Consider the following 23,561-nt stretch of genomic DNA (forward strand, 5'->3'; position numbering starts at 1 on the left):
TTACGTTACGTACGTTACACAAATACTTACAATTCTAAAACTTGGTTTATGCAAATTATTCATGTTCCTAGAAAAAAGTTGCTTACCGTGCTAAGAAAGTTTGATGAGAGTTTGATTATTAAAAAACCGAGTCGTTATGCAAATAGAAAAGATAATTTAGAAGACTAACGTAAAATATAAATTTACCGAAAATTTCAAAGTTTATTTTTGACTTGGTAATGAGATACCAGTATAGATTAATTAGATGTTCACTGAAAAAATTCACTTTCAAGCTCGCAATGTCAATACAAAAAAATTCATTTCAAAAAGTTTAGTTAATTTTTTCCTCCATCAGTGCTCATCTTCTCTTTCGTTAGAGGAATTATACTTTTATAAAAATTGCTTGTTAATTTTCATCAGATAACAAATATTTAGTGTTGAACGTACCGATAAAAACAATCGTGAATTTTATGTAAATACTACGATTTTCTATGTCAAACAAAAATCTGTTCTATATTCATAGATACAGCAAATAGTTGTTAAGAGTATGCGGCAGGAACCGCATAAGAGTACAAAATTTATCATTACCAATTTCGGGTTACACTTATTTTATATTTGTCTTATCATTAATAATCATTGTATAGTCACGGATATTATATTAAAGACAGAATGTGAGATGAAACTATTCTATGTTTAAGTGTTAAATGTTAAAAACGCGTTTTATCATATATTGAATCAAATATAATAATATGATGTACAGCTGATAAATAGTTCACTCCTTCATAATACAATTATTTGTCCTCGTTATTTTTATCGAAAAATTAAATTTTCACAAAGTAACTTCATAGAAGTAAAAATGTAACTTTTGAATAAACTTTGCGAAACCTGTAAATCATGCAGTTATACGATTCAACCATTATACAATAATATTTGTTTACAACTCAATCAATAGATTACATAGCAATAAAAATACATGAAAATAAATCTTTTGTTTCTTCTTATCCTGTTTATATTATTCATACAATTCGATAGTAATAGTTTTTTTATTCTGTGTCATTATTTCAAAAGGGTTAGAAAACTTACGAATATTCAAAGTTTCTTTCGCCATTTGCGTTAGAAAACAATTGTTCATTTTTTTAGACATTAATGTTTTGAATATTTTTAAGCCTTATACTTTTATATAAATTCAATGTTTGGTTGTTTCCGCTAATATTAATTATATAAACGGTAATTTTGTTAATTAGTAAAAGGAATAAATAAAAACTTTCATCTAAATATTATGATAATTAAGTAACATTTTATTTTCACATTATTTGAGAAATAATTCTATTCTGTTTTACACATATTTTACAAAGTTAAAAATGATTATTTACAAAAATACAATCATTAGCATCATATTTTACAAGAATATTATACCATGTTATAAATTGCTCAGCAAAAATTATTTTGAAACATGTTTCTATTCAAAACATGAATTCTATTCAAATTTTGTGTATCAAAATATAACAATGAACAAGTTCAAAAATTGTATACATAAATAGTTTTAAATGGTGGCTTGCAGGATATTTAAGTGTTAACATTCTGTAACAAATCTTCTGAGTAACAAATTCGTTATTTTTATTCACGAGCAATGTGCAAAATAACTACAGTTGAAAAAAGTACGTAATAATACATATTTATTTATTAGTTATTAAAAGTCGTCTTCTATTATAAAGAGTAACTGTGAGTGAATTAATTTTCTGGCATTCAAATTTCTTAAATTAAATACTATACTTTTTAGAGCATTACCGGAGTTTAAAAAGGGGAAATGTTTTAAATACATTTTCGGTAACGTTTACTGACATTTCTTTTGAAAAATTATAACGAGATTCAAAACATGCGATATTAAGAAATTTAGGTGGCTTTTTATAGGAATATTCAAGAAAAATCACAGAAAACACATTCGAAATCTATCACTTTTATCATTCATGATGGTTTTGGCACTTCTTTAATATTTAAAAGAATCGATAAACTTGGAAAAAATCTTGGAACATCCTGTGAATGATTACTTTATTTCAGTCTTTTAGTCATTTGAAAACCCCCTTGAAGAGAGTTTATGATCTTCAAGAATTTTAGCAATTTTTTCTAGATTCTCGTCCAGATATCTAATAAGATCAGTTAGAGGTATATCCCCAGATCTTAATGTCAAAGAGTAGCATTTTTTATAAACGTCAATGAGATTTTCATTTCTGAAAAATAAATAAACGTTAATAAAGATATTAATGGTATAGATAAAAAAATGAATACACAACAAATATGTACCCTTTCTTTGGATTCATTGAATTCTTCGTCTTATACAATTTGATCAAGGAAAGCAATACAAACTGAACTCTCTGTTGAAGTAATTGGAATAAACTTTCCTCTTCTTCTTTCAGTTCTTTTTCATCGGAACCGCTATCATCATCTGAAATAGTTTTATCTTCTTTAGTCAGAAGCACATTTGGAATATTAGTATCTTTCTTATCTGCTTTAGATTTTTTTTGTTTTTTCATATTTATTTTATTTTTTTCATGCCCTTTAGAGGGATTACCCTTCTTTTTTACGCTTTCATGACGCGCTAGTACCAATTTATTTACTGGTCGGCTTTGTATAATGACTTCTAAAGCTGCTTGATACGCTTTTAGCTTACTAGTTGGTGTAGTTGATACTAGAAATAACAAAATAATTTATTTTATGCAAAAATACTTTTTTTTATAAAATAATGTTACTAACCTTGGGCTTGCAATTCGTATAGAGCAACAAGCTCTAATTGCACCGTTAGGTATTCACAGGTCTGTTCTAAGGTAAGCAATAGTTGCGATGATTTTCCATAATATTGCTTTGCTAATTGCAGACAATTTTTAAGTTTGGGATTGTCACTTTCTACACCACTTTTAACTAAATCCCGATAAATTTTATGATAAAGCGAAGCTAAACGATGTTGTATGCCCGCTGCTCGAAACTGATACACGGGTTGACGTGACCCGGGAGTCTCAGTATCACAGTACTTCAAGGCTTTCTGGAAAGTATCAACCACTTCTCGCTCTAATCCATCGTTATTCTGGAACAAAAAATATAATAAGAATACAAATATGTAGTGATTAAAAATCAAAAAATTTTTACGCACCTCGCTTCTGATATCCGGATAATCTTGAAGTATTGAAGCCAAAGTGTAAAGAGTAGTCGAAAGATCCCACGTTACGGCGTCCCAAATATCGGGACTAGTTTTTCTCGAGCCCAAATATTGCAAAGCTTTATGATAGCTAGCAATCGCTTTGTTGTAAAAGTGTCGCTCACGAGAAGCGTGTTCAATCTTATGAACGTGAGCACACAGACGCATCAATCGACCGATATTGGAATGTACCAGAGCAAGATTGGTATCGTCTGAAACCTTTTCGAAAGCTTTCACTCCAGCTTCAAAATGCCTCAAAGACTTTACGAGTGGCGTTGTAACGTCTAACTCCTCGAGTTCGGAATTTTTATGGTACCGAGCTGTGAAAGATAAACAAAAGATTAATAGCATGTTAAAAAAGGTAAGTATTTTTTGCAACTTACAACTCGCTTGATTCATATATAATACTCCTAATTCGTTGTGGATGTTCCCATAACGTACTAATAGAGTATTACGATCAGACTCCAGTGGATTGAGAGTTAATGCTTTTTCATAGCAATGACATGATACAAGTAGGTTTTTTTCCATTGATTCAAATTTTTCGGGTATTATTTCAACAAAATCTACAAATAAAATGTCATTTATTAAGTAGTATTCAAAATTGAATGCCAAACAGAATGTTAAAGAACTTACTTAGGTCAAGATTTTCAATGGCAAAAATAGGATCAGTGATGGAATCTTCGATTACGTTTTTCGTTTCAAAATCGTTGCGATGTTTCTCAATATTACTCCAATCCTGAACTATCATAAAGCAGCAATCACCTGCTCGTCCAAGTAAATAACTAATAACCTTTTCATTTTTGACATCACAAAAAACTTCTAATAGTTTTTGACAACGCAAAACCGACAAAATATATCTTAATGAAGCTCCATAATTTTTCAAAGAATATTCTTGTTCAGCCAACACCGCGAAAACTAGTGAAGCTTTTTCGTTGAGCAATATACGTAAGTGAGCACTCCAACTACGGTTGTCGTCTTTTTTAGGAGCTTGCCAAGTAGGTAAAGTTTGTGATTCAACTTTGCAGAGTAATGCTTTACCAGATGAATCATTCTCAGATGGATTTTTAACAGCTGGCTTCTTTTTCTTTTGTTTACTGCGTTTTTTACTGAAAATAACAAACATCATATTAATTCATTTATAGAGAAGTAGATTAAAATAGATAATATACTTGAATAAAATTCGACATACATTTGACTGTTGTCAGAATCTGTAGTTTCAGATACTCCATGAATTAAAATCTCTGATGCTGTGAGTTTATTTATTGGTTCGTATGGCATAGGTATTGCCTGATATGGTTTGGCCATATTGAGTGATGCTTCATCATATTCATGTTTATTTTTTTCTGGTTGAACTGTTGTTTCTTCACAAGCATCATCTGCATGTGTTGTTTCTGAGTTATTTGGAAAGTACTTCAAACATTCTAGTCCAGCTGCAACATGTTCTAAAGCTGCTTGACATCTTTCCTCTACAGAACCAGTCATAGGTGGAGGTTTAAATTTTAAGTTTCCATGTTCATCTTTACAATGAGGATCTGTAACTGTAGTTTAAAAATATTTTTAAAATTTTTAGTATTTGATGATTTATAAATAAAAAGTATTGTCTTTTAATTTTATTTAAAACTTACTGTTAGCTAAAGTTAAACATTTAATAGCAGCATTAACATCCTGTTCAAATCTTTCTTCACTTCTATCATCTGTTTGACTGCCACTATCACTTTGGTTATCTTCTTCTTCTTGATCTTTTAAATTAGGATTTGAAGGATCTGTATCAGCTGGCACGTATAAATCCGATATCATAAAGTGAGCAGATGTCACTATTTGAGGATATTTTTCTTTTGGTAGAAGCTGTATGCAATTTTTCAAAAGCATTCTTATTGTCCCTTGATATTTTTCACAATCAGCTGAGTATTTCATATTTCTGGCCACTCTGTACAATAACATAGCAACAGGTATTGTAAAAGGATTTTGTGTCTTATCATCTGACTCATCACAAAGTGATGTTAAATCATATAATTTAACAAAATCATCATTTTTTGCTGTAAATAAAATAATAATAATTAAAAGAATTGAATAAAAAAATATTTAACAGTTAAAATGAGTATTATTATATAAATACCTTTAAATAACCAATATGTATGTCCAGCTTTAGTAGCATTGTGCTTAAGAAAAGTTAAAATATTTTGAGCAATATCTTTAATTACTTTAGGAGAAAACTGCGAATCGTGTAAATTAGGAAGGTCTTCAGTTTTTATAAGCTCATATTTTTGTACAATACCGTCAATATGGCAACACATAATAACTTCTGGTACATTGCACATTAAATTATCTAACCAATAATCAATTCCAGTCAAAACATTGATGGGTTTTGAGGCATCGCGTAATTTCAAACTTATACAAGGATGAGTTTGGCCACCAAATATTGGCATGTTGGTCCCAATCAACATTTGTATATTTTCAAAAGTCCAAACAACATTTCTTGTATAATTACATTGATCATTTGGATCAGGAAGTTGCTCTTCTTTAGTAGGTTCTGGCAAAGATTGTTGTAAGGTTTCTACAGGTAATTTAGGTGTTGGTTCTTTAATTTTTTCACCTTCTGGTAAAACCAAAGAATGATATAAAAACTTTGATATCAAATTTTTTTGTTGTATTGCATTTCTACTATTAGCTTTTGTCGAAATTCTTTTTTCTTTGGCGCCAAGATCGCTGATAAGTTCTTGGCAAAATTTCCTTAACCAGCTCCAGTCATCCTCTTCTTGCTTTAGAAGAAACTTATGAATGTCAAAGTCATCAAGTAGCAAAGTGTTTTCAACTCTATGCACAATCATTGATATTGGTGCATTACTGTAAGGAATTTTCAAGAGCTTTTTGATGTTCTCAGCATCTGAAATAACATCTACCTCTCCTACACAGTCAGGAAACATGTGGGCCATGCGAAAACTGGTAAACCCAGTGCCACGATGCCAAACATTTTGTAAACCATAACTCTCAGCGGAGGTACTTAGCCAATTGCTGGGAGGAAGTTTTAAATCTGTATTGCACTGAAGTTGAGCAAAAGTTACCGGAGTTGGATAAGCAGAATATTTGACGACGGCCGTCGACTTGACTGTTGGATTTTCTTCAGATGCCATATCCGAAATACTCTGCATTATTAGAAATTACAAATTAGTTACATGCATTCTCAAGAGAACGAAACAAATGTATTTTTGGAGAGGTCAAAATCAACTTACAGCATCAATTTGGCCTTTTGAATTGTCACTCATTATTCCAATGCATGCATTATCTTTTCACAACACTAGTAATAAAAAGAAATAAGATTCGTATTATTGGTATTATTCAGAACATATCTCTGTCGAAATTGTGGTAATTATTTATTTATAAATATAAGCGAATGAGAAAATTGAGGAGCTAAAGGCTAAAAATAAAATCAAAGTATTTCGCACTACACCTACACAGTAATCCGAAAAACTAGTTTATCCAGTCGACGAAGACTGAAGAGCAGTATTCATATACACTTACGAGTGTATAAGCGTGTCATATAAAAGTTCCAGAAAGCGGGAAGTAATTTACAGAAGAATTCAATCTCCAATTTCTGAACGCAAATGATTCTCCATGCGATCTTATGCAAGCCTTACAATGGCTCTTTGCACCGTGAAACGACCGAATCGTGACTGTAATTCTGACAGATTCAAATGCTTAGGCGATAGCTTTGCAGTTCTGATTCGCGATTTGCCGACATGGGCAACAGTGGCGGTGCGGCACGACTTTTGCTTGACGTGGCTTTGGCTCGCGTTTTCGATACAGCGACTACCTGCCAGCGGCACTATTAGCTACCAACACGGCAGTCTGCGAGTGACAACCATCGAATTATTAGTTGACTTCAGAAAGTAACCCACCGTTCAGCAAAGTAAATCATTAAATAATAAAAAATCATAACTCGTTTCATTGAAGAAATAACCGTTCTGTTAAATTTTTAGTCAAGATGAGGTCGTTGTTGTTAGTACTCCTGGTCAGCTGTGTCGCAGCTTTGTCTGTATCGGCAGAAACTTGCCTCAAGCCCGAGGTCAGCGCATCGGCATATGTTACCGAGGATGCAACTGTATTAACTCAGGTGGCATTTACCACTCAATTTACCCTCAAATGCACAAATGGTGCCAAAGGCATCTCCCTGTACGCCGAGGTCGATGGCAAATCCATGCCAGCTGTACGCCTGAGCGCTGATAACAAGTACCAGGTATGTTTCCTTACATCGTATTGTTTATGCCACCAAACTTGCAATTACTTTGGGTAGAGCCGCGATCAAAAACTTTTCTTGTAAAGACAATGTAAACAATACGAAATGTATTCATCAGTTATTGTTTGTCTTATCAAAGTTTAAAAATTGTTTATTTTATTTATTTTTAAAATAATTGAAATGAGTGAATGTTTGAGATGAAAATGTTTTTAATCAATTTATTTTTCTCATAAATAGGTCTCATGGACTGATGATATCAAAAAGGCTCACTCCGGTGACTACAGCGTTAAGCTGTATGACGATGAAGGATTCTCTGCCATTCGCAAAGCAATCAGAAATGGAGAAGATCCAGCCAGCGTCAAGCCTTTGGCTGTTGTTGTTGTCAATAATCCAGGTGTTTACACTGGACCATGGATCAACTCTGAACTCTTGGCAGCTGCTTTAGCTGCTCTTGTTTCTTACACAGCTTTCTCAGCAAAATCTAAGCTGTTAGCGTAAATTATGAGAGCTATGCTAAATTGTGCAATTATGTTTAGTGTGAATCTGTAATTTTGTATGAAGAAGAAAGTGAAAAACTTTTCAAACATGTTGAATAAAAAAAGAACTTGTTATAAAAAATATTTATTGCTTTAAAAAATCTCTTTTGGAGGGGAATTTCCAAATAAAAACTTCCATGAACATGGATATTTGAATTGTCCTAACAATTGGCTGTCTGTATCAATTAACTTTGCATATTGATTGAAGTAATTTGTCAATTCAATAGCATCAGGAATATTATCCCCTTCTGAGCAGTATTTCATTATTACAACACAGGGTACTTTGTTTTTTTGTAAAATTTCAAATAAAATTTTGGCAAATCCTCCCCCATGAATTTGTAATGATGTTTGATTACTGAAATCATCAATTGGTTTTGGCTCTAACGCAATCCATGATAAATCTTCAAAAGTTTTGGCATCTTGCTCTAACAATGTGTCTGTAGCTAAATAACGAAGCGGAGCTGTCCTCAATTGTATATCCCTTTTCTCATGACCAAAACTGCTAGTCAAGATAATAACCTATATAAGACAGAAATTAATTTAAAATATTGTAAGACTTTATAATAATGACATAGTTTTAGTTTTTTTAATGAATCAAACCTTGGAAATATTTTTCTCTGAAATGAAATCTGACACTGTTTTGAGAAAATTAATTGGTCTTTTGACAAGAGGTGATCTGATTTGAATAGCAATTAATTTTTTTTCACGACAGACATAAATATCAACTGCAGTGCAGATATCTTCACTATTTTCATCGTATGGATCAGCTCCAACAAGGGGGATGAATGCTGGATCAAATAATCTGCCGATTCTTTTTAAACCGAGGGTTGCAATAACAAGATCAACGCTGAGTTGACCAACATTACCAACTGATACCGATGGAAGAATCAACGTGTATCCAGATAAATCAACTTCTTCTAGTAATTTAATCATTTTCTTTATTTTAAATTGACGTAATTTTATATTAGCAACGCAGTTTTAGTGCAAATCAACTTGTAGCACGAACGTTAACTTGCAACTTTTCGGGATAACGATAACGTCTGCTTCGGAGACTTGTAAACTTGTTATGGTTCAATCACACTGTTGACGTCCACAACAGCTGAATCCGATAATGGCTTGGATTTCCATTCTAACCGCTGAGAATTTAATGCCACATCGCATGTTTTTACACAAATAAAAAACAGCAATTGATAAAAACATTTTTTAATCATCTAAAGAAAATTTAAATTTTAGACTAGAATTTTTTTAAGAAAGTTTATTTATTTAAATATTTCGAAATCGCTACATTTTTTTTCAAAAATTGTTTAAACGTTAGGAATCTGTCTTTAAGAATTAAATAATTTTTTTTTTAAACATGATTTTTTTAAGGAACTTGCTATTATTCATTATAAAAGTTTATCAATAGAATACTGCGCCAGATTATTCGCAATAAAACCAATATTTACGAAAAAAAATTTTAATTCGTTCGAATTTTTGTTATAAATGTTGCAAGTGTATAACTAATAATTATCGATAAACTTTCATAAATAACCTTAAAACAATTCAGCATTTAAACAAGTATCATGTAAAGCATAAATCCTTCGTTTCTCTAAATTAAAAAATTATTGAATAAGCTTTACCAAGGGTAAGTTGATAAATAATTTAGAAATGTTGCAGTTTTTTACACATTAATAATTTATATTCTTTCAGCATTCTACAAAAAAAAAAGAAAAATTTCAGCAACTGTGAAAAATCATGAAAAAATATATCATCTCAACTTATTCTAACGCGCAAATTTGACTTTAAAATTTGCTTCAATATCTGCGCGCCATCATTGCAAAAGACTTGGGGCGCAGACAGCCGCCGGAAAAATTAAATATCTCGTATACGGTCGGTGACTGGCACGCCGTATTCTTGGTTGTATTTACCAAAAGAATTTGGAAATATAACGAACATAATGGCTTCAGAACGTTATAGTTTTTCTCTCACAACTTTCAGGTAAATGAATGTGTCCAATTAATTAAGAGTGTTTGTTTTTATGCCCTTTGTAAAATTGCATGTGACTCTTTATATACAAGTTTGCCCGCATCATAACCTCGAAGACAATGACAAACAATTTTTGCGGGGATTTCTTTATATTGTTTGGGAAAACTCAATTTATGTTTTCGTACGATGTTTTCGTACCACATACTGTCACTAATGAATAGAAATATGAATTTCACAGAAGTCAATGATTAAGATTTCATGATTTTTAGATTTCTTGCAGCTAGCAAAACTTGACAATCCAATTAGTTGGTATTTGTTGATGTTATTTATTAGACAAATTTGAATATATTTTCTTTAAAATAATATTATTTATAATAATATTATTCAAAAGCATAAAACTCATATTAACTATATTTATTTCATTATAATATTGAAATATCTCACAATTGTAGAGGCTAAAATGTATTATTCTTCATTACAATTTTTTTTTTGTTTTTCTTCTTTCAGTCCTTCGGGGAAACTGGTGCAGATTGAGTATGCTTTAGCCGCTGTGGCTGCTGGTGCTCCCAGTGTGGGAATCAAAGCCTCCAATGGTGTTGTACTTGCGACAGAAAATAAACACAAATCAATTTTGTACGATGAACACAGTGTAAGCAAAGTTGAAATGATAACTCCTTACATTGGTATGGTCTACAGTGGAATGGGCCCTGATTATCGCTTGCTTGTAAAGCAAGCACGTAAGATGGCTCAGCAATATTATCTTGTTTATAAAGAATCTATTCCTACTGCCCAACTTGTTCAACGAGTTGCTATGTTAATGCAAGAGTACACACAATCTGGGTAAAATTTTTTATATTAAAAATTTTCTTATATAATGTTTATCAAAATTACTATAACTCATTCTAACTTTTTTAGTGGTGTTCGACCATTTGGTGTTTCTTTACTGATCTGTGGCTGGGATAAAGGAAAGCCCTACTTATTTCAATGTGATCCATCTGGGGCTTACTTTGCATGGAAAGCAACTGCCATGGGCAAAAACTTCATCAACGGTAAAACTTTCTTAGAAAAACGTTATAGTGAAGATTTAGAGTTGGACGATGCTGTGCACACCGCTATTTTAACTTTAAAAGAAGGTTTTGAAGGTCAAATGACAGCTGACAATATTGAAGTTGGCATATGTGATGCAAATGGTTTTCGCAGATTAGACCCATCAAATGTTAAGGATTATTTGGCCAATATTCCTTAATTTAGTTAATAATTATGATTTATTCAGAATAATTTTACAAAATACTTGTGTTTGATTGGCATACAAATGGAATACCAATATTAAAAAAAAATAAATTGTTCTTTTATATTCTATAAAAACTTGAGCACTATTCTTTATCAGTGATCCATATAATTAGTTCTCAATTAAAAAGAGTGTTTATCTTAAGGTTGGTTTATAAACTAGTTAAGCATTTATTATTTACAAAAATTATGAGTTACATAAAATAAATGAGTCAAACATATTACTTGTAATTTAATGATATTCAAACATAATTTTTGAAAAATTTTTATTGTTATTTTAGTGAAATATAAAAGTTGTAAAGCCTAAATAGTTGAAAATTTTTAAAAATTTCTAAATACATTGACGCAGCGTGTTTTTTTTATTCTTTTAATATGAATCAGTTAACAATAAAGTGACCATAATTTACAAGGCTACTTTCGAGGTATTGAACTAACAAAGATTTGGCCAAACAATACTTCCAATCCAGTCGGTAAATTCGTAAACTCGCGTGTAGACACCAGGCGTAACACTGCCGCAAGCTTTACCGAAACTCGTTATTCCAATGATTTCGTACATGCATTCTTCTTCTTGATGGTATACCATCAATGGACCTCCGCTGTCACCCTGAAAAATGTTATACGAAAATTATGACCAATTCATAATGAGCCCGTTCGATCGAAAAAACTTGATACATACTTGACAGGTGTCCTTTCCGTACGTGCCGGCGCAAAATTGCGTCATTTGGTCAATGCCATTTGCCAAATTCTTCTTTTGATTTTGATAGACGCGCTGACACTGGTCCTGCGCTATAACCGGCACCGTCACCTTGAGCAGATCTTCCGGTGCGTCTGTGTCGACTGTGAAAAAAAAAAAAGAAACAAATCGGCAAGTTTCAACGATATTTCTACAGCGAAGTACGACGTTTTCTTGGTAATGAAAAAAACTACTTACACATCTCTCTGAGACCCCAACCGGTGGCCAGGCTATTTTGGCCCACGGGCAGTCTCGAGTCGAGAGACAAACAAGCCGGCCTGACGTAACCATTGAACTTCACCGGTGTCTCCAATCGCAGCAGAGCAATGTCGTAGTACTTGGACGACGGCTTGTACTTGGGATGCCTTATGCGATCGACGATTCGGCGATCTTGCGCGTTTCGAGTTTGAAGCATGTTCGTTACGCCGAGACGAACCCATTCGGCGTCACCCCTGCAAAAGTCATGGCACACCGCGCGATCGTTTCATTTTCGTTCCCTCAATTGGCCGTACACGCGGCAGAGATAAAATCTTACCAGTCGAGGGCGTAAGTGCAGTGGGCCGCCGTGAGGACGAAACGGTCGGAGATGAGGCTGCCGCCGCACCTCCAGTGGACCTCGTTGTTGTTCAAGTAGCCGACCAGGGCCATGTGGGGAAATTCCCGGGGCGAGGCCTTCTTGCCGCCGACGATCAGCTTCTTCGACGTGATGGCGCATGTCGATCGGTTCACCAGGCTGTTCTCGTCCAGCAGCGTGGGCGGTCTCACCCATTCGTAGACGGCTTTCGCGTACTCGGAGCACACTATATGCGCAAAAAATTGAAGCGAGTCGTGCGCGTTATTGAGAAATTCCTTATCTCGCTGCGATTCGACATTTTTTTTTTATTGAACCAACAACGATCGCGTATTATTTTTATGGTACGCGCGTCGAGGAATCGAACGCCTGCCAATTTTTCCTCTCGAGCGACAGTTGGCGAGTACTTTAGACATTTTTTTAACGACGTTTATTATGACGTAAATAAAAAAAGTATCAGCTCGCGTATAAGCAAATGGAAATAATTATATTAGTAACTGGAAAGTTATCGAAGAATACGAGGGGACTATCTGTTGTTTCATTGAACTCATGCACGTCTACGATTTCGATAAATTTTGATACTCACTTTTACGGGCAGCTTTACAAGGGGGTTTAGTGGTGAGGAAGGGATTTTCCGCGTATCGACTCGTCAAAGTCGTTGGAAATCTGTTCGGTCTCCTCGTGGTAAACGACGGTCCGGGGGTTACCCATCCGGGATTATTATTGTTGTTATTATTGTCGTTGTTATTGTAAGACGGCGTCGTCATCGAGGTCGTTGGCTGCTGCTGCTGATCGACGGTTCCCCAGACGGCGTTGTCCTTCTCCGTGACGACCTTCATGGGCCCGTGGATGCCGTCGGGACAGCATATGATCGGACTGGTGCCCTGAAAGCTGCAGATCACGGCGTCGGTTTTACCGGCCAAGAAATCGTTGTACACGGAATTGCAGTTCCACACTTGGCGGCATATGCCCATTTTGCCTTTGACGGTGCATGGCTGGTCTGAAATCAAATGTACGATTTTTTTTATCGAGCGTAATTTTGATTGCGCGTCGCGCGTATAAGATTGTTCAAGTGCATAATTTTCATTTTCTCCTGTTCGACCGATACGATCGACTCGCTGCAATGTTTTCACAATTATTTATAAAACTCATATGCGCATCGGGAACGACTTGCCAAATTTATTTTTCATTGAGCATTGATTAGTCTTTACTATCGGATGTGTCGAAGTATAATTATCACAGCTGAGTTTGTTTAGTTAAATAATGCACTTCAAGATCGATCGATAATCAATTTTGCAGCGCTTATTTAGCCAGGTATTTTTGTATGTTCATCAATATTATCACAATTATGCGTTAAAGCTCATCGAAACCAATGACTTTAAACGAAGCGCAAAATTAATGTGTTTGCATTTCGTTAATATCAATTAGTTCTCTTTTCGTATTTTGAAATTTTTATTTAAGATATAAAAGTGCAATTTTTCATCTAAAAAAAAAGGAAAAAAATGCAACATGTTAAATCGAATAAAAATGATTATTAATCGAAGTGTGAAGAATTCAATATCATAGGAACTTTTGAGTATTATAATCAGATAAGATCTGCTGCATATGATGTATGCGATATAATAGAAAATCCCATTATGATAAATGCATTCATTAATGTTTCGGAAAAACCATTCTTACTATGCAATCATTCAGTAGTTGATTCACAATCAATTTATATCGTATTAAATGTACATGATACGCCACTCTCTTAACATAAATATTCATACCTTTACCTGATGACGATTTTATAAACACAAAAGCAAATGAGTAGTGAAATGTCTCGAGGCAAATAAAAAGTAAATAATAGTGGAATCCATTCATAATGCAAAAAACGCGAGCGGTAAGAGTTATCACGTCTAAATCCATGCACAAATCGACATGCAAATGTCCTCGTGCGCTTCTAAATATCACGTCCCTACTCTCTGAGACGGAAAATAAATTCCTCCCACTTTTGCCGAAGTGGGAGAAATTTTCTTTGTTCAACCGTTTTATTAATTTGTTTTCTCTCGATTTTCCCGTATATGTATTAGATAAAAACTCGGACTCGATTTGAGTTCGGTCGGATAACGATAATGGGACTTTATAAAGTAACGCGACACGGTGCGAGCAAGATGTAGCTTAAAGCAGTCAGTTTTATTATTTTTTTACTTTTTATTATTATCCATTTATATTGATTGATAGTAAAAATTTTTTTTTAATTTAAAGAAATATCAGAGTGTCGTCTTATTTAAATTCGCATAATGTGTTCATAAAACGATGGTGAATTTTCAAGTCACCTTGTCAAAAATCATTAATAAATATTTCGTCATAATGCCTATTAAAAAAAAAAAAAATTCACAAAATTAAATTGTGCTTGTAACGATCAATTCGCCTTTAAAAGGAATACGGCTGAAACGTGCGTTCATTATAAATTACCAGTGAGATTTTATATAAAGTATCAATGAGAGAGACAAGATCGGTTGTATAGAGATTCATCGCTCATACTTGAGATATAATTAAAAAAACACGTGTGGACAATGAAGATTGTTGCCACGTAAAAAAAAACAAGGAAACAAGGAAAACCCAATGAAAAATTTCAAAAATGTAGAAATAGCAATATCGTTTCGTCGTAACGCTTACCTTCGACGTAAGAACTTTGAGACCAAACAGGTTTGAAGTAAACCGTTTGGACGACGAAGACGAACAATAAACAAGTTTTAGCGGGTACCATTTTGGAGTGTCCTTTTCAAATGTACCATAACAAATTCACTGCAAAGTTCGTGCAACTGCAGGCAGGGAAAATCGGTGCCGTTGCAGCAGCGTGTGCCTATATCACTCGCGCGAACTCGAACTGAAAAATTGTTGCCCGACGCGCGGCCGCCTATAGGATGCCGAAGATCCGAACGTTGCGGTACAACGGCGAGACGCGAACTACGATACCGGTGTCGAGTCGTCGCTCCTTTTCCTTTTTTTTTCTTCTTTTTTTTAGTATTAATTTATAAGCCCGCAGCCGCTCTATGCGCGCAAATGTGGACGTAAGATATACACATGTACGCGCGCTCGATACGACGCGCACACCTGTCACCTCTTCTCTCTTCTTAAACGTTTGATGGAAGCAAGGAAGGAGGTCGTAATACGTAAATGATCGCGTCTCTCGCGCGCGTGTGTGCGAATGTATCGGTATGCGCGCTGCGTGTTTGTTGGTGCCTGATCACGATGTGCCGTATACAAGCACATTATTTTTTTATATATATATATATATGAAATACGCACGACGCGCGAGACGCGATTTTATTATGACGCTTGCCGATTAAAAGCACTTTTAGGGACCTTGAACGTCCGAGAGCAGATCTCTCGCAATGGACTTGGATTTTTTTCTCTCTCTCTCTCTCTCTCTCTCTCTTGAATATCCATTCACAAAGCGATGGGTTTTACATTTACGTCTTGCTTTTTTTTCCTCGAATGACGCGATACTCCTATTCGGAGCTTTTTAGTTTTCTGTTCGCCTACAGATTTCGATGAATGTTTCATTTTTGCCGATCTCTTCGCTGGCGGGTTAAAACTAAAAAGGACGAACGATTTCGAAGGATACGGTGGAAAAGAACTCGATGAAAAAAAGAATATTTCTTGCATTTAGAAAAATTTTACCAATTTCTCAAAGAAAATGAATTACTTTCATTGTTATATCCATACTTATTGCTGGTTGTACATTTTTCGTCAGACACGTGTTTAGCATGATTTTATCGAACAAACATTTTCCATGTGTGAATTATTACTTATTATTACATAGCACAAATAAGCAATAAACTTATATTACTGAATAAATACACGTTGCCATTCGCGCAAAAGGTGAATAAGATTAAACGGAAATTTATTTTAAAGACCATAAACGCGATTAATAAAATAAAATATGCTCTGTCGAAAAATTGTTTTTTCTCCGACAGATTGCTAAACATTTTGATCAATTTTTACTCTTGAAGAAAAAATTATAAATTTTATAAGTTAAATTTCATGGATTCCTATAGCAATAAAAATTTTGTTCAAAGCATTATTAGTCAAATAGTATCGCCAGTCATATATTAGAAGTTTCGTGATTTACGAAGAATTTGATGATTCAAAATATGGAAACAATCATGATGCATATTTAACGTTAATTTGATGAAACTCTACTAGAAGTAATCAAATTCAAAATATGATGTTTTTACCATAATATAGCCACGTTCCTTTTAGCAATTAAAGCGACGATATCCGGTCAATCGACTTAATAATCATAAATAATATTCGTAAGATAATTTTTCCGTGTATCACTATTGTGTGTCAAAACGCTACGGTGGTGCATATACAGGTTCGATTTTTTGGCTATACTATAGAATAGCTAATTATAATATACATCATTATGTATGGTATATAAATGGAAGATTCAATTTGTAGTTTTTATTCAATTGTAAATACACCATTTATTGTGTTCTGAAGTTATCAGAATATAAAAGGTCTTGACTTTTGAGCAAATAATATTACTAAATTACTGCTATAGACTATTGAATCTAATCGAATTGTTAATCAAGACTTTTTTACTAACTAAAGGGTGTAATTGAAGTCAAATTGAATTTTAAATCTTTTCAATATGATTGTTGAACTCAACTATTTAAATTTTATTACATAAGCTTTTATTTTTAACTTAATAATAATTACGATTACATTGAATTGTATGATAAAATACAATAATAAGCTTATAAATACGGTATGTACATTTTAAGAGAGGATGAATTACTCAAAACTCTCAAGTTTACTTAGATTCATCATGTAAATTATATTTTGTTTTCAGTTTGTCAATTTCTTCCATTTTTTTATCAACATCCACCCTTTTGAATGCCTTATTACTTTGATAATATAAAACCACTAGATATCTGTTGCATACATTAAAACCACTCAAGTGGTCACAGGCATTTTTTGCATCAAAAATATCCTCGTAGACCACAAAAGCAGTCCCTCTTGTCTCTGCAGTATTGCCACTGAAAACCGAACAATAATGATTACTTTAAATGATGGAAAATTTAAACATTTATGATTCATAAGTTCAAAGAAGTATTTAAACATACACTCTGATCTGTCTGATGGCTCCGTATTTTCCAAATATGTCATACATCTCTTCAGCTGTGATTTTGTATGGAAGATTTCTAATATAAAGAGTTCTGTTTACTTCTGGGGGTAACCTCACCTATAACAAAAAATTACATTTAACAATATAATATATTAAATAGAAAGTTACACTGTCAAACAAACAATTTTAAAGATATAGTTAAAAAGTTTATTTTGTAAAAATGTGGTGATTGATGATTTATTGGTAATGCATTTGAAGGGTTAAGTAAAAAAACTTTACAAAATAATTTAATAATTGCATACTTACGTTTGCACGTCGTTGCAATACTGCCATAGCCATTTTGAGTCCGAATTTAGTAAAACTTTTGTCGTATTAAAAAATTAACTGAGACAAGCTCAAATAAATAACTAATCTTCTTGAATTTGATAGTTAGCAGAAAGAAAACAAATCTGCTACTGACAGTGACGTCTATCTGTGTGACTGTTGATGTATTGTCAATTGCTGGCTTTCTTAATTACTTTTTTTATGTCCTCTTTAAAATTAATAAAATATGGAGTAACTTATACTCCCTTATAGACTTTTAGTTATTTATATAGATTCTATAGATTTTTCTAGATATGTTTAAATAATATTACATCTAATATATATTTACTGTTAGGTTTGTCTGTAATGATAATGTAATGATAACTTTACTACTTTACCATCTGTTGGTAAGATATTTGAATTTTTATAAATTAACGGTAAAATATTATTTTACATTAATATAGTGATTTTCTCACATGCTGGCCTAGCTAGTAATAATGAATTCAGAAATAATTTTAATGGCATTGCAGTTGATTTGATCTTCAAAACGGTCGTATGAAATCCGCAACACTAAATTATTTGTAACTTTTTTTCAATCAATTTGATCCTGTTTTACTTTCTTTTTCTTTTTATACTGAGTATAAGGAAATACGAAAAAATTCGAAAATTTATTTAGAAAATTGAAGAAATAAGACTTATTTTTAAATTTAACAGGCAGTTATGTAAGTACAGCTGCAAGTATCGAAGCTTGTTTATGATTTCTTTGTAAATAAAATATAAATAAAATAAAAATACAAAAATTATTAAAATATTGAAGCAAAATAATGCGTTTAATTAACAAAAAAAAAGTATTTAATTACAAAAATGATGGAGGAAATCTGGAACATTTAATAACACTATAAACATTGAAAAATTCTCCAAATGTGCCGATCGCCATCACTATTTTTGGTCTGTATCAGCCTTCAAGTTGGAATTAGTTAAAAATATATTCATCAGTTTTTCGTTGTTTGATTCCGAGCAAATATGCAGTGCCCACCGCCGAAAAAATCCTCTCGATAGTTTCTCGCACAGATTTTGCGTGCAAGTCTGACGATGGTTTTCGGGGATGCAAGACAATTTTGCCGAGCTCGAAGTTACATTAGAGATGCGAGTCGCACGTGCTTCTGTAGCTTTAGAAATCGTAAATCCGGCGTAGTAGTAAATTCACCTGCAACGGCCCTAAATAGTTGGACTTATGTACTTTCCAATCGTTACCGAATTAAGAGACCCCGCTATCCTACTGCATGTGTGGTTTCACGGCGAGCAGCGGGCACGATATTACTGTGAAATATAAAAAAGTCCGAGGGCACGCCCAATGAGTCTGACGCGTGGAAAATTCGTCATCATATAGCGAAGTCGGGGCTCTGCCTATGCTCCGTTTTCTCGCATGTCAAATCTATACGTAAGATATTGTGCAAATAGTTTCCATTCTTTTCTTGATGATACGAAACAAGCGTTGTAAACGAGTTTATTCTCTTTGATCTTTGATTATGCAGGTTTAATATGAAGCAAAGTCTCAAAACTTGGTAACAGTCGAGTACTCGAAGAAAATTAGAGTATGCTCTACAAGGTGATAATAGAAAAATGTCATTATAGTATATTTTGATAAATTTTAATTTATTTTTAAATATTCTCTATAAATATATAAATAAATTGAAATACATGAAAAATAATATTTCATAAAGTTATGAATGATATAACTCAATAAAATCGGGTATCCCAGTGAATGATTCTGTCTCGGCGACTGCTTCGCTGATGGTGTTCGTCAGCGCGTCGATGACGGCGTCGCTGATTTGGACCTGCTGCTGTGGCTGCTGCTGTTGCACGACGGACGACGTGACGGTCGAGCTCGGGCTGTTGGCCTGCTTGCGATCGTTGCCGTTCTTGCCGTTTGGGTTGTGGGTCCGACAGTGCTTCGCCAGATGGGCCTTTAGCCTGAAGCACTTGCCGCAGTTGCCGCAGCTGAAGCCGCTGAAGGTCTCTTCGCTGGTGTGGGTCTTCACGTGCACGTTGACGCTGTACTCGTCCTTGAAGTCCTTGAAACAGATGTGGCAGAAGTGCAGGGATCGCTCTTTGAGGCCGTTTGTGGGCGAGACCGAGCGACGGCCGATGGTGGTAAACGAATTCTGGTTATCCAGCTGATCTGATTCAGAGATAGTCAGGTAAATAAGATCGTCGTGGTGCATCTCCATGATGTACTGCGTTTGCTTTTTTATTCAATAATCTGCAACAAGAAAAGTGAATAATGTTAATACAATTGTGCTTTATGGAAATTTCATCGATGTATCAAGAGGTGCAGTAGCACCTAGCCGGCAAAGTATAAAAAAAAATTATTGAAAAATTTTTTTCAAAAAAAAATTATTTCTAATTTAAGTTATTTTCAAAAAAAAAATTATTTAAAAAAAAATTTTTATGCAATAATTTTCATAAAATTATGTTTATCAAAAAATATAATTATTAAAATAAATTTATTCCATTGAAATCCATTGAAATTAGCCTTATTACCTAAGAAATGTTGGATAGGTGCAGCGAACCTATTCTATACATCTACACGAGAGAAATAAAAAAAGGTAATTCTAGTTAGGGTACTTCTGGTATTCGAAGTGCTACAAGATAGGTATCATTCGATAGGGAATAGAAAATAAAGAACTCATGCAAATTTTCAGATAATTTGGTGCGTTGGATAAAAAGATAGAGCCATCCAAATTTTTTTTAGCATGAAAATACGTTTTTTCCGATTTTTCGTCAAACATGAGTCAGCCATGAGATCTTGGGAAATACTTAACCGATTGAAATTCTGACACAAGATTTCGAAAGGTATATAGCTCTACTTCAATAGTTCACTCTCAGAATTTCCGATTTCCCGGAAAATTCCTCTTCTAAATCGATAATTGAGTGAAGTGCCGTTTAGAGGTTATGTTTAAAATATGTTTCAAATTGTCGTTTTCATTTCAGCCACGAGATCTTAGCGAAAAAAAATTTTAACCAAATTTTATCCGGTGATTCGGAAAGGTTTTCGGACGTACTACAATAGTTCACACTCAGAATTTTTACTTTTCAGAAAATTTTGAGCTCTTCATCGATTATCAATTCGTGCGCTATTTTGCGATATTTTTTCTATACGCGTGAGAAATCGTTGCATTTGTGTCAGCCACGAGATCTTAGCGAAAATAAATTTTAACCAAATTCTGTCCGGTGATTTAGATAGGTTTTGGGCCGTAGTATAATAGTTCACTTTCAGAATTTTCACTTTTCAAAAAATAAGAGCTCCTTATCGATTATTAACTTATAAATCATTTTTGCGATAATGATATGCATGAGAAATTGGCGTATCCGTTTTAGACTCTATTTCATAACGAATAATGAACCAATTGTCATTCTCCAAATCGATTCGTATGCGTAGTGCATGTACCATTCTTTTACATATTATTCTATTATCGGGCAGTGCTCATATTAACTTTTCAATTACTTATAAATAAGTTTGAATCCCGGCAAAGTATCATTTTTTTTTATTATAACTATGATACTTTTTTTGATCTGCTATTATTCTAATTGTAATAGATATAACCATTATCTAACTTTAATTGAAATAGTTTCTACAATCACAAACTCAGTCACAGTTGCGGTTAACTATTCAAATGAAGTATTTGATAATGTTCATCAATGATAACTTTATTTGCATGATCGGCCTTAGCTAATACTACGTATTAAACTACTTATAAATAAGTTTGAATTCCGGCAAAGTATACTCTTATTTACAATAGAGTTTTAATAGCAACGTTACCGATAAAATATTTATTGTAATTTTTCACAAATCAATTATAACTACCCAGTTGAAAAAAATTGCATGGATATCCACGTGGAAATCCACGAGGATTAGTAATCCTCGTGGACCATACAGGGATTCCATGTGGATCGTACAGGGATTCCACGTGGATCATACAGGGATTCCTCGTGGATCGATCATGGGCTGAAAAAAATGCAATCACCACGGATATTCTACTGATCCAAGCTGATTTTTTTTCAATCCTCGTGGATGTGGAACTTGTTCGCGAGCACGCGCTCGAAACATCCGCGAGGATTTGCGGCGAAAATCCCCGTGGATCGATCGAGAATCCCCGTGGATTGATCGAAAATCAATGAGGATTTGCGCGAAAATCCCCGTAGATTGATCGAAAATCAATGGGGATTTGCGCGAAAATCCCCGTGGATCGATCGAAAATCAACGAGGATTTCCGCGAAAATCCCGGTGGATCGATCGAAAATCAACGAGGATTTCCGTGCAAATCCCCGTGGTTTACGTACGTGGACTCTTTATATGATCCATGTTCGATCCACGTGGAATCAATGTCCCATCCTCAAGGAATCCCTGTATGATCCACGTGGAATCAGCGTGGATAATCCACGTGGATATCCACGCAATTTTTTTCAACTGGGTAATATATTAAAACATCGAAATAATCGTCAAAGATATACTTGGCCCATTTTGTAGAGGATTTTCCACATTATAAAAAAATTTTTGTTATTTTCTATATCGATATAGAAGTACTTAAGCGAAAAAATGCAACGATTAAAAGTTTTAAAATTTTTCAAAGAATATACTTGAATTTTTTCAGAATTTTTGGGACCATCTCTTTAAGAAGTCCTAAAATCTATTAAAAAGGCGTCAAATTTGGGCCTCTTGAATTAAGTGATAGATGGTCCCAAAAATTCTGGAAAATTCAAGCAGATTCTTTGAAAAATTTTAAAACTTTTAATCGTTGCATTTTTTGTTTAAGTACTTCTATATCGATATGGAAAATTACAAAGATTTTTTTATAATGTGATAAATCCTCTAAAAAATGGGCCCTAAGGCCCATGAGATCAAACTAAGCACAGAGAGCTTCAGTATTGAGTACCAGAAGACCCCCAAAAAAGTTTGATAAAGATCTGTGACCCTGACCTGAAAAGCTCTCCTTGTGAGTTCGTGATTGCATAAACTATTTCAATTAAAGTTAGATAATGGCACGAAAAAATTTCGTTCACGAAAAAACGTGAAAATTTTTCTACACACAAAGATGATAAGATGATGCCGCGTCGTACAAACTATGAAGAGAGAAATTTAAAGAGAGTGATAGAAAATGGTTTCTATCAGGATTTTCGAGTGCAACTGATGAAAATTGTTCGTTGGCGACTTGAAATTTTCCAAAATATTTTCGTTCACGAAATTTTCCAATACCCAAATATATCAAAATATAATAATTGTCGTTTAAAATTTTTTTTCTATACGATATTTTTCAACAGCAATCATTATATTTCGATATATTTGGGTAGGGTAAACTGACCAGTTTCTGACCAACTACCAGTTAATGACTACTAGATGAATAATTACTTATAAATTAAATATGCGAATTATAATTTAATTTATAATGTTTGTCCAACATTAAGGTGATGCCTTGGCCACAATTTTTTATCCTGCACATAATAGGCAAAAATTTCGATCCTGTCTTCCGGAAAAACTACGATGAAATTGACTGAAATTCGTCGCAGTTGTTCGTAGCAACAATACAGAGGGCTCCACAGAGCCGTTTTTCGAAAATCAGCCTGGAAAAAAAGTTACGAA

General features: G+C 33.7%; 6 protein-coding genes across 9 annotated transcripts; 2 read left to right on the plus strand and 4 right to left on the minus strand.

The window, feature by feature from the left end:
• Nucleotides 1–1,572: 1,572 nt before the first annotated feature.
• Nucleotides 1,573–6,835, minus strand: LOC106658651 (erythroid differentiation-related factor 1). 4 transcript variants are annotated; one of them, XM_014380692.2, is made up of 11 exons: nt 6,622–6,835; nt 6,400–6,464; nt 5,286–6,312; nt 4,795–5,205; nt 4,359–4,707; nt 3,803–4,275; nt 3,553–3,732; nt 3,125–3,489; nt 2,731–3,058; nt 2,281–2,665; nt 1,573–2,207 (listed from the first exon to the last, which is right to left on the minus strand). In XM_014380692.2, exons 2-11 carry the CDS (start codon nt 6,430–6,432, stop codon nt 2,042–2,044), a joined length of 3,717 nt encoding a protein of 1,238 aa, XP_014236178.1. In that variant the 5' UTR covers nt 6,433–6,464; nt 6,622–6,835; the 3' UTR covers nt 1,573–2,041. The 4 variants fall into 4 exon arrangements, with proteins under 4 accessions (XP_014236178.1, XP_014236179.1, XP_014236177.1 ...); XM_014380693.2 differs by having other exon boundaries at nt 2,281–2,422; nt 2,549–2,665; nt 3,125–3,732; XM_014380691.2 differs by having other exon boundaries at nt 3,125–3,732; nt 6,689–6,835.
• A 131-nt stretch (nt 6,836–6,966) lies between these two features.
• LOC106658760 (translocon-associated protein subunit delta) lies at nt 6,967–8,023 on the plus strand. Its single transcript, XM_014380866.2, has 3 exons — nt 6,967–7,076; nt 7,147–7,403; nt 7,641–8,023. The coding sequence occupies exons 2-3, from the start codon at nt 7,152–7,154 to the stop codon at nt 7,899–7,901; spliced, it is 513 nt and encodes a 170-aa protein (XP_014236352.1). The 5' UTR covers nt 6,967–7,076; nt 7,147–7,151; the 3' UTR covers nt 7,902–8,023.
• On the minus strand, nt 8,020–9,075 carry LOC106658759 (proteasome assembly chaperone 2). Its single transcript, XM_014380865.2, has 2 exons — nt 8,540–9,075; nt 8,020–8,458 (listed from the first exon to the last, which is right to left on the minus strand). Exons 1-2 carry the CDS (start codon nt 8,870–8,872, stop codon nt 8,033–8,035), a joined length of 759 nt encoding a protein of 252 aa, XP_014236351.1. The 5' UTR covers nt 8,873–9,075; the 3' UTR covers nt 8,020–8,032.
• A 688-nt stretch (nt 9,076–9,763) lies between these two features.
• Nucleotides 9,764–11,410, plus strand: LOC106658589 (proteasome subunit alpha type-2). Its single transcript, XM_014380596.2, has 3 exons — nt 9,764–9,916; nt 10,412–10,744; nt 10,820–11,410. Exons 1-3 carry the CDS (start codon nt 9,876–9,878, stop codon nt 11,148–11,150), a joined length of 705 nt encoding a protein of 234 aa, XP_014236082.1. The 5' UTR covers nt 9,764–9,875; the 3' UTR covers nt 11,151–11,410.
• On the minus strand, nt 11,333–15,662 carry LOC106658588 (serine protease snake-like). The gene is made up of 6 exons (XM_014380595.2): nt 15,157–15,662; nt 13,082–13,495; nt 12,460–12,724; nt 12,123–12,376; nt 11,868–12,028; nt 11,333–11,795 (listed from the first exon to the last, which is right to left on the minus strand). Exons 1-6 carry the CDS (start codon nt 15,245–15,247, stop codon nt 11,622–11,624), a joined length of 1,359 nt encoding a protein of 452 aa, XP_014236081.1. The 5' UTR covers nt 15,248–15,662; the 3' UTR covers nt 11,333–11,621.
• Nucleotides 15,663–17,190: 1,528 nt separating this feature from the next.
• Nucleotides 17,191–18,266, minus strand: LOC106658870 (splicing factor 3B subunit 6-like protein). The gene is made up of 3 exons (XM_014381013.2): nt 17,924–18,266; nt 17,616–17,734; nt 17,191–17,528 (listed from the first exon to the last, which is right to left on the minus strand). Exons 1-3 carry the CDS (start codon nt 17,954–17,956, stop codon nt 17,303–17,305), a joined length of 378 nt encoding a protein of 125 aa, XP_014236499.1. The 5' UTR covers nt 17,957–18,266; the 3' UTR covers nt 17,191–17,302.
• Nucleotides 18,267–23,561: the final 5,295 nt, after the last annotated feature.

Source organism: Trichogramma pretiosum, unplaced genomic scaffold (genome assembly GCF_000599845.2).
Source record: "Trichogramma pretiosum strain Unisexual culture from Peru unplaced genomic scaffold, Tpre_2.0 scaffold2, whole genome shotgun sequence".
NCBI lineage: Eukaryota > Metazoa > Arthropoda > Insecta > Hymenoptera > Trichogrammatidae > Trichogramma > Trichogramma pretiosum.

Excerpts from the sequence above, each read along its gene's own strand:
- LOC106658651 (XM_014380691.2), bottom strand. The coding sequence starts at position 6,432 with ATGAGTGACAATTCAAAAGGCCAAATTGATGCT. Across the intron at positions 2,666-2,730 it reads ATACGAATTGCAAGCCCAAG|TATCAACTACACCAACTAGT; the intron begins GTTAGTAACATT and ends TGTTATTTCTAG. Across the intron at positions 2,208-2,280 it reads TCAATGAATCCAAAGAAAGG|AAATGAAAATCTCATTGACG; the intron begins GTACATATTTGT and ends TTTATTTTTCAG.
- LOC106658760 (XM_014380866.2), top strand. The coding sequence starts at position 7,152 with ATGAGGTCGTTGTTGTTAGTACTCCTGGTCAGCTGTGTCGCAGCTTTG. Across the intron at positions 7,404-7,640 it reads GCGCTGATAACAAGTACCAG|GTCTCATGGACTGATGATAT; the intron begins GTATGTTTCCTT and ends TCTCATAAATAG.
- LOC106658759 (XM_014380865.2), bottom strand. The coding sequence starts at position 8,872 with ATGATTAAATTACTAGAAGAAGTTGATTTATCTGGATACACGTTGATT. Across the intron at positions 8,459-8,539 it reads CAGAGAAAAATATTTCCAAG|GTTATTATCTTGACTAGCAG; the intron begins GTTTGATTCATT and ends TGTCTTATATAG.
- LOC106658589 (XM_014380596.2), top strand. The coding sequence starts at position 9,876 with ATGGCTTCAGAACGTTATAGTTTTTCTCTCACAACTTTCAG. Across the intron at positions 9,917-10,411 it reads TTTTCTCTCACAACTTTCAG|TCCTTCGGGGAAACTGGTGC; the intron begins GTAAATGAATGT and ends TTCTTCTTTCAG. Across the intron at positions 10,745-10,819 it reads CAAGAGTACACACAATCTGG|TGGTGTTCGACCATTTGGTG; the intron begins GTAAAATTTTTT and ends TAACTTTTTTAG.
- LOC106658588 (XM_014380595.2), bottom strand. The coding sequence starts at position 15,247 with ATGGTACCCGCTAAAACTTGTTTATTGTTCGTCTTCGTCGTCCAAACG. Across the intron at positions 13,496-15,156 it reads TCAAAGTTCTTACGTCGAAG|ACCAGCCATGCACCGTCAAA; the intron begins GTAAGCGTTACG and ends ATTTGATTTCAG. Across the intron at positions 12,029-12,122 it reads TTGGGGTCTCAGAGAGATGT|TCGACACAGACGCACCGGAA; the intron begins GTAAGTAGTTTT and ends TTTTTTTCACAG.
- LOC106658870 (XM_014381013.2), bottom strand. The coding sequence starts at position 17,956 with ATGGCTATGGCAGTATTGCAACGACGTGCAAAC. Across the intron at positions 17,735-17,923 it reads TATTGCAACGACGTGCAAAC|GTGAGGTTACCCCCAGAAGT; the intron begins GTAAGTATGCAA and ends TTTTTGTTATAG. Across the intron at positions 17,529-17,615 it reads GCCATCAGACAGATCAGAGT|TGGCAATACTGCAGAGACAA; the intron begins GTATGTTTAAAT and ends TTCGGTTTTCAG.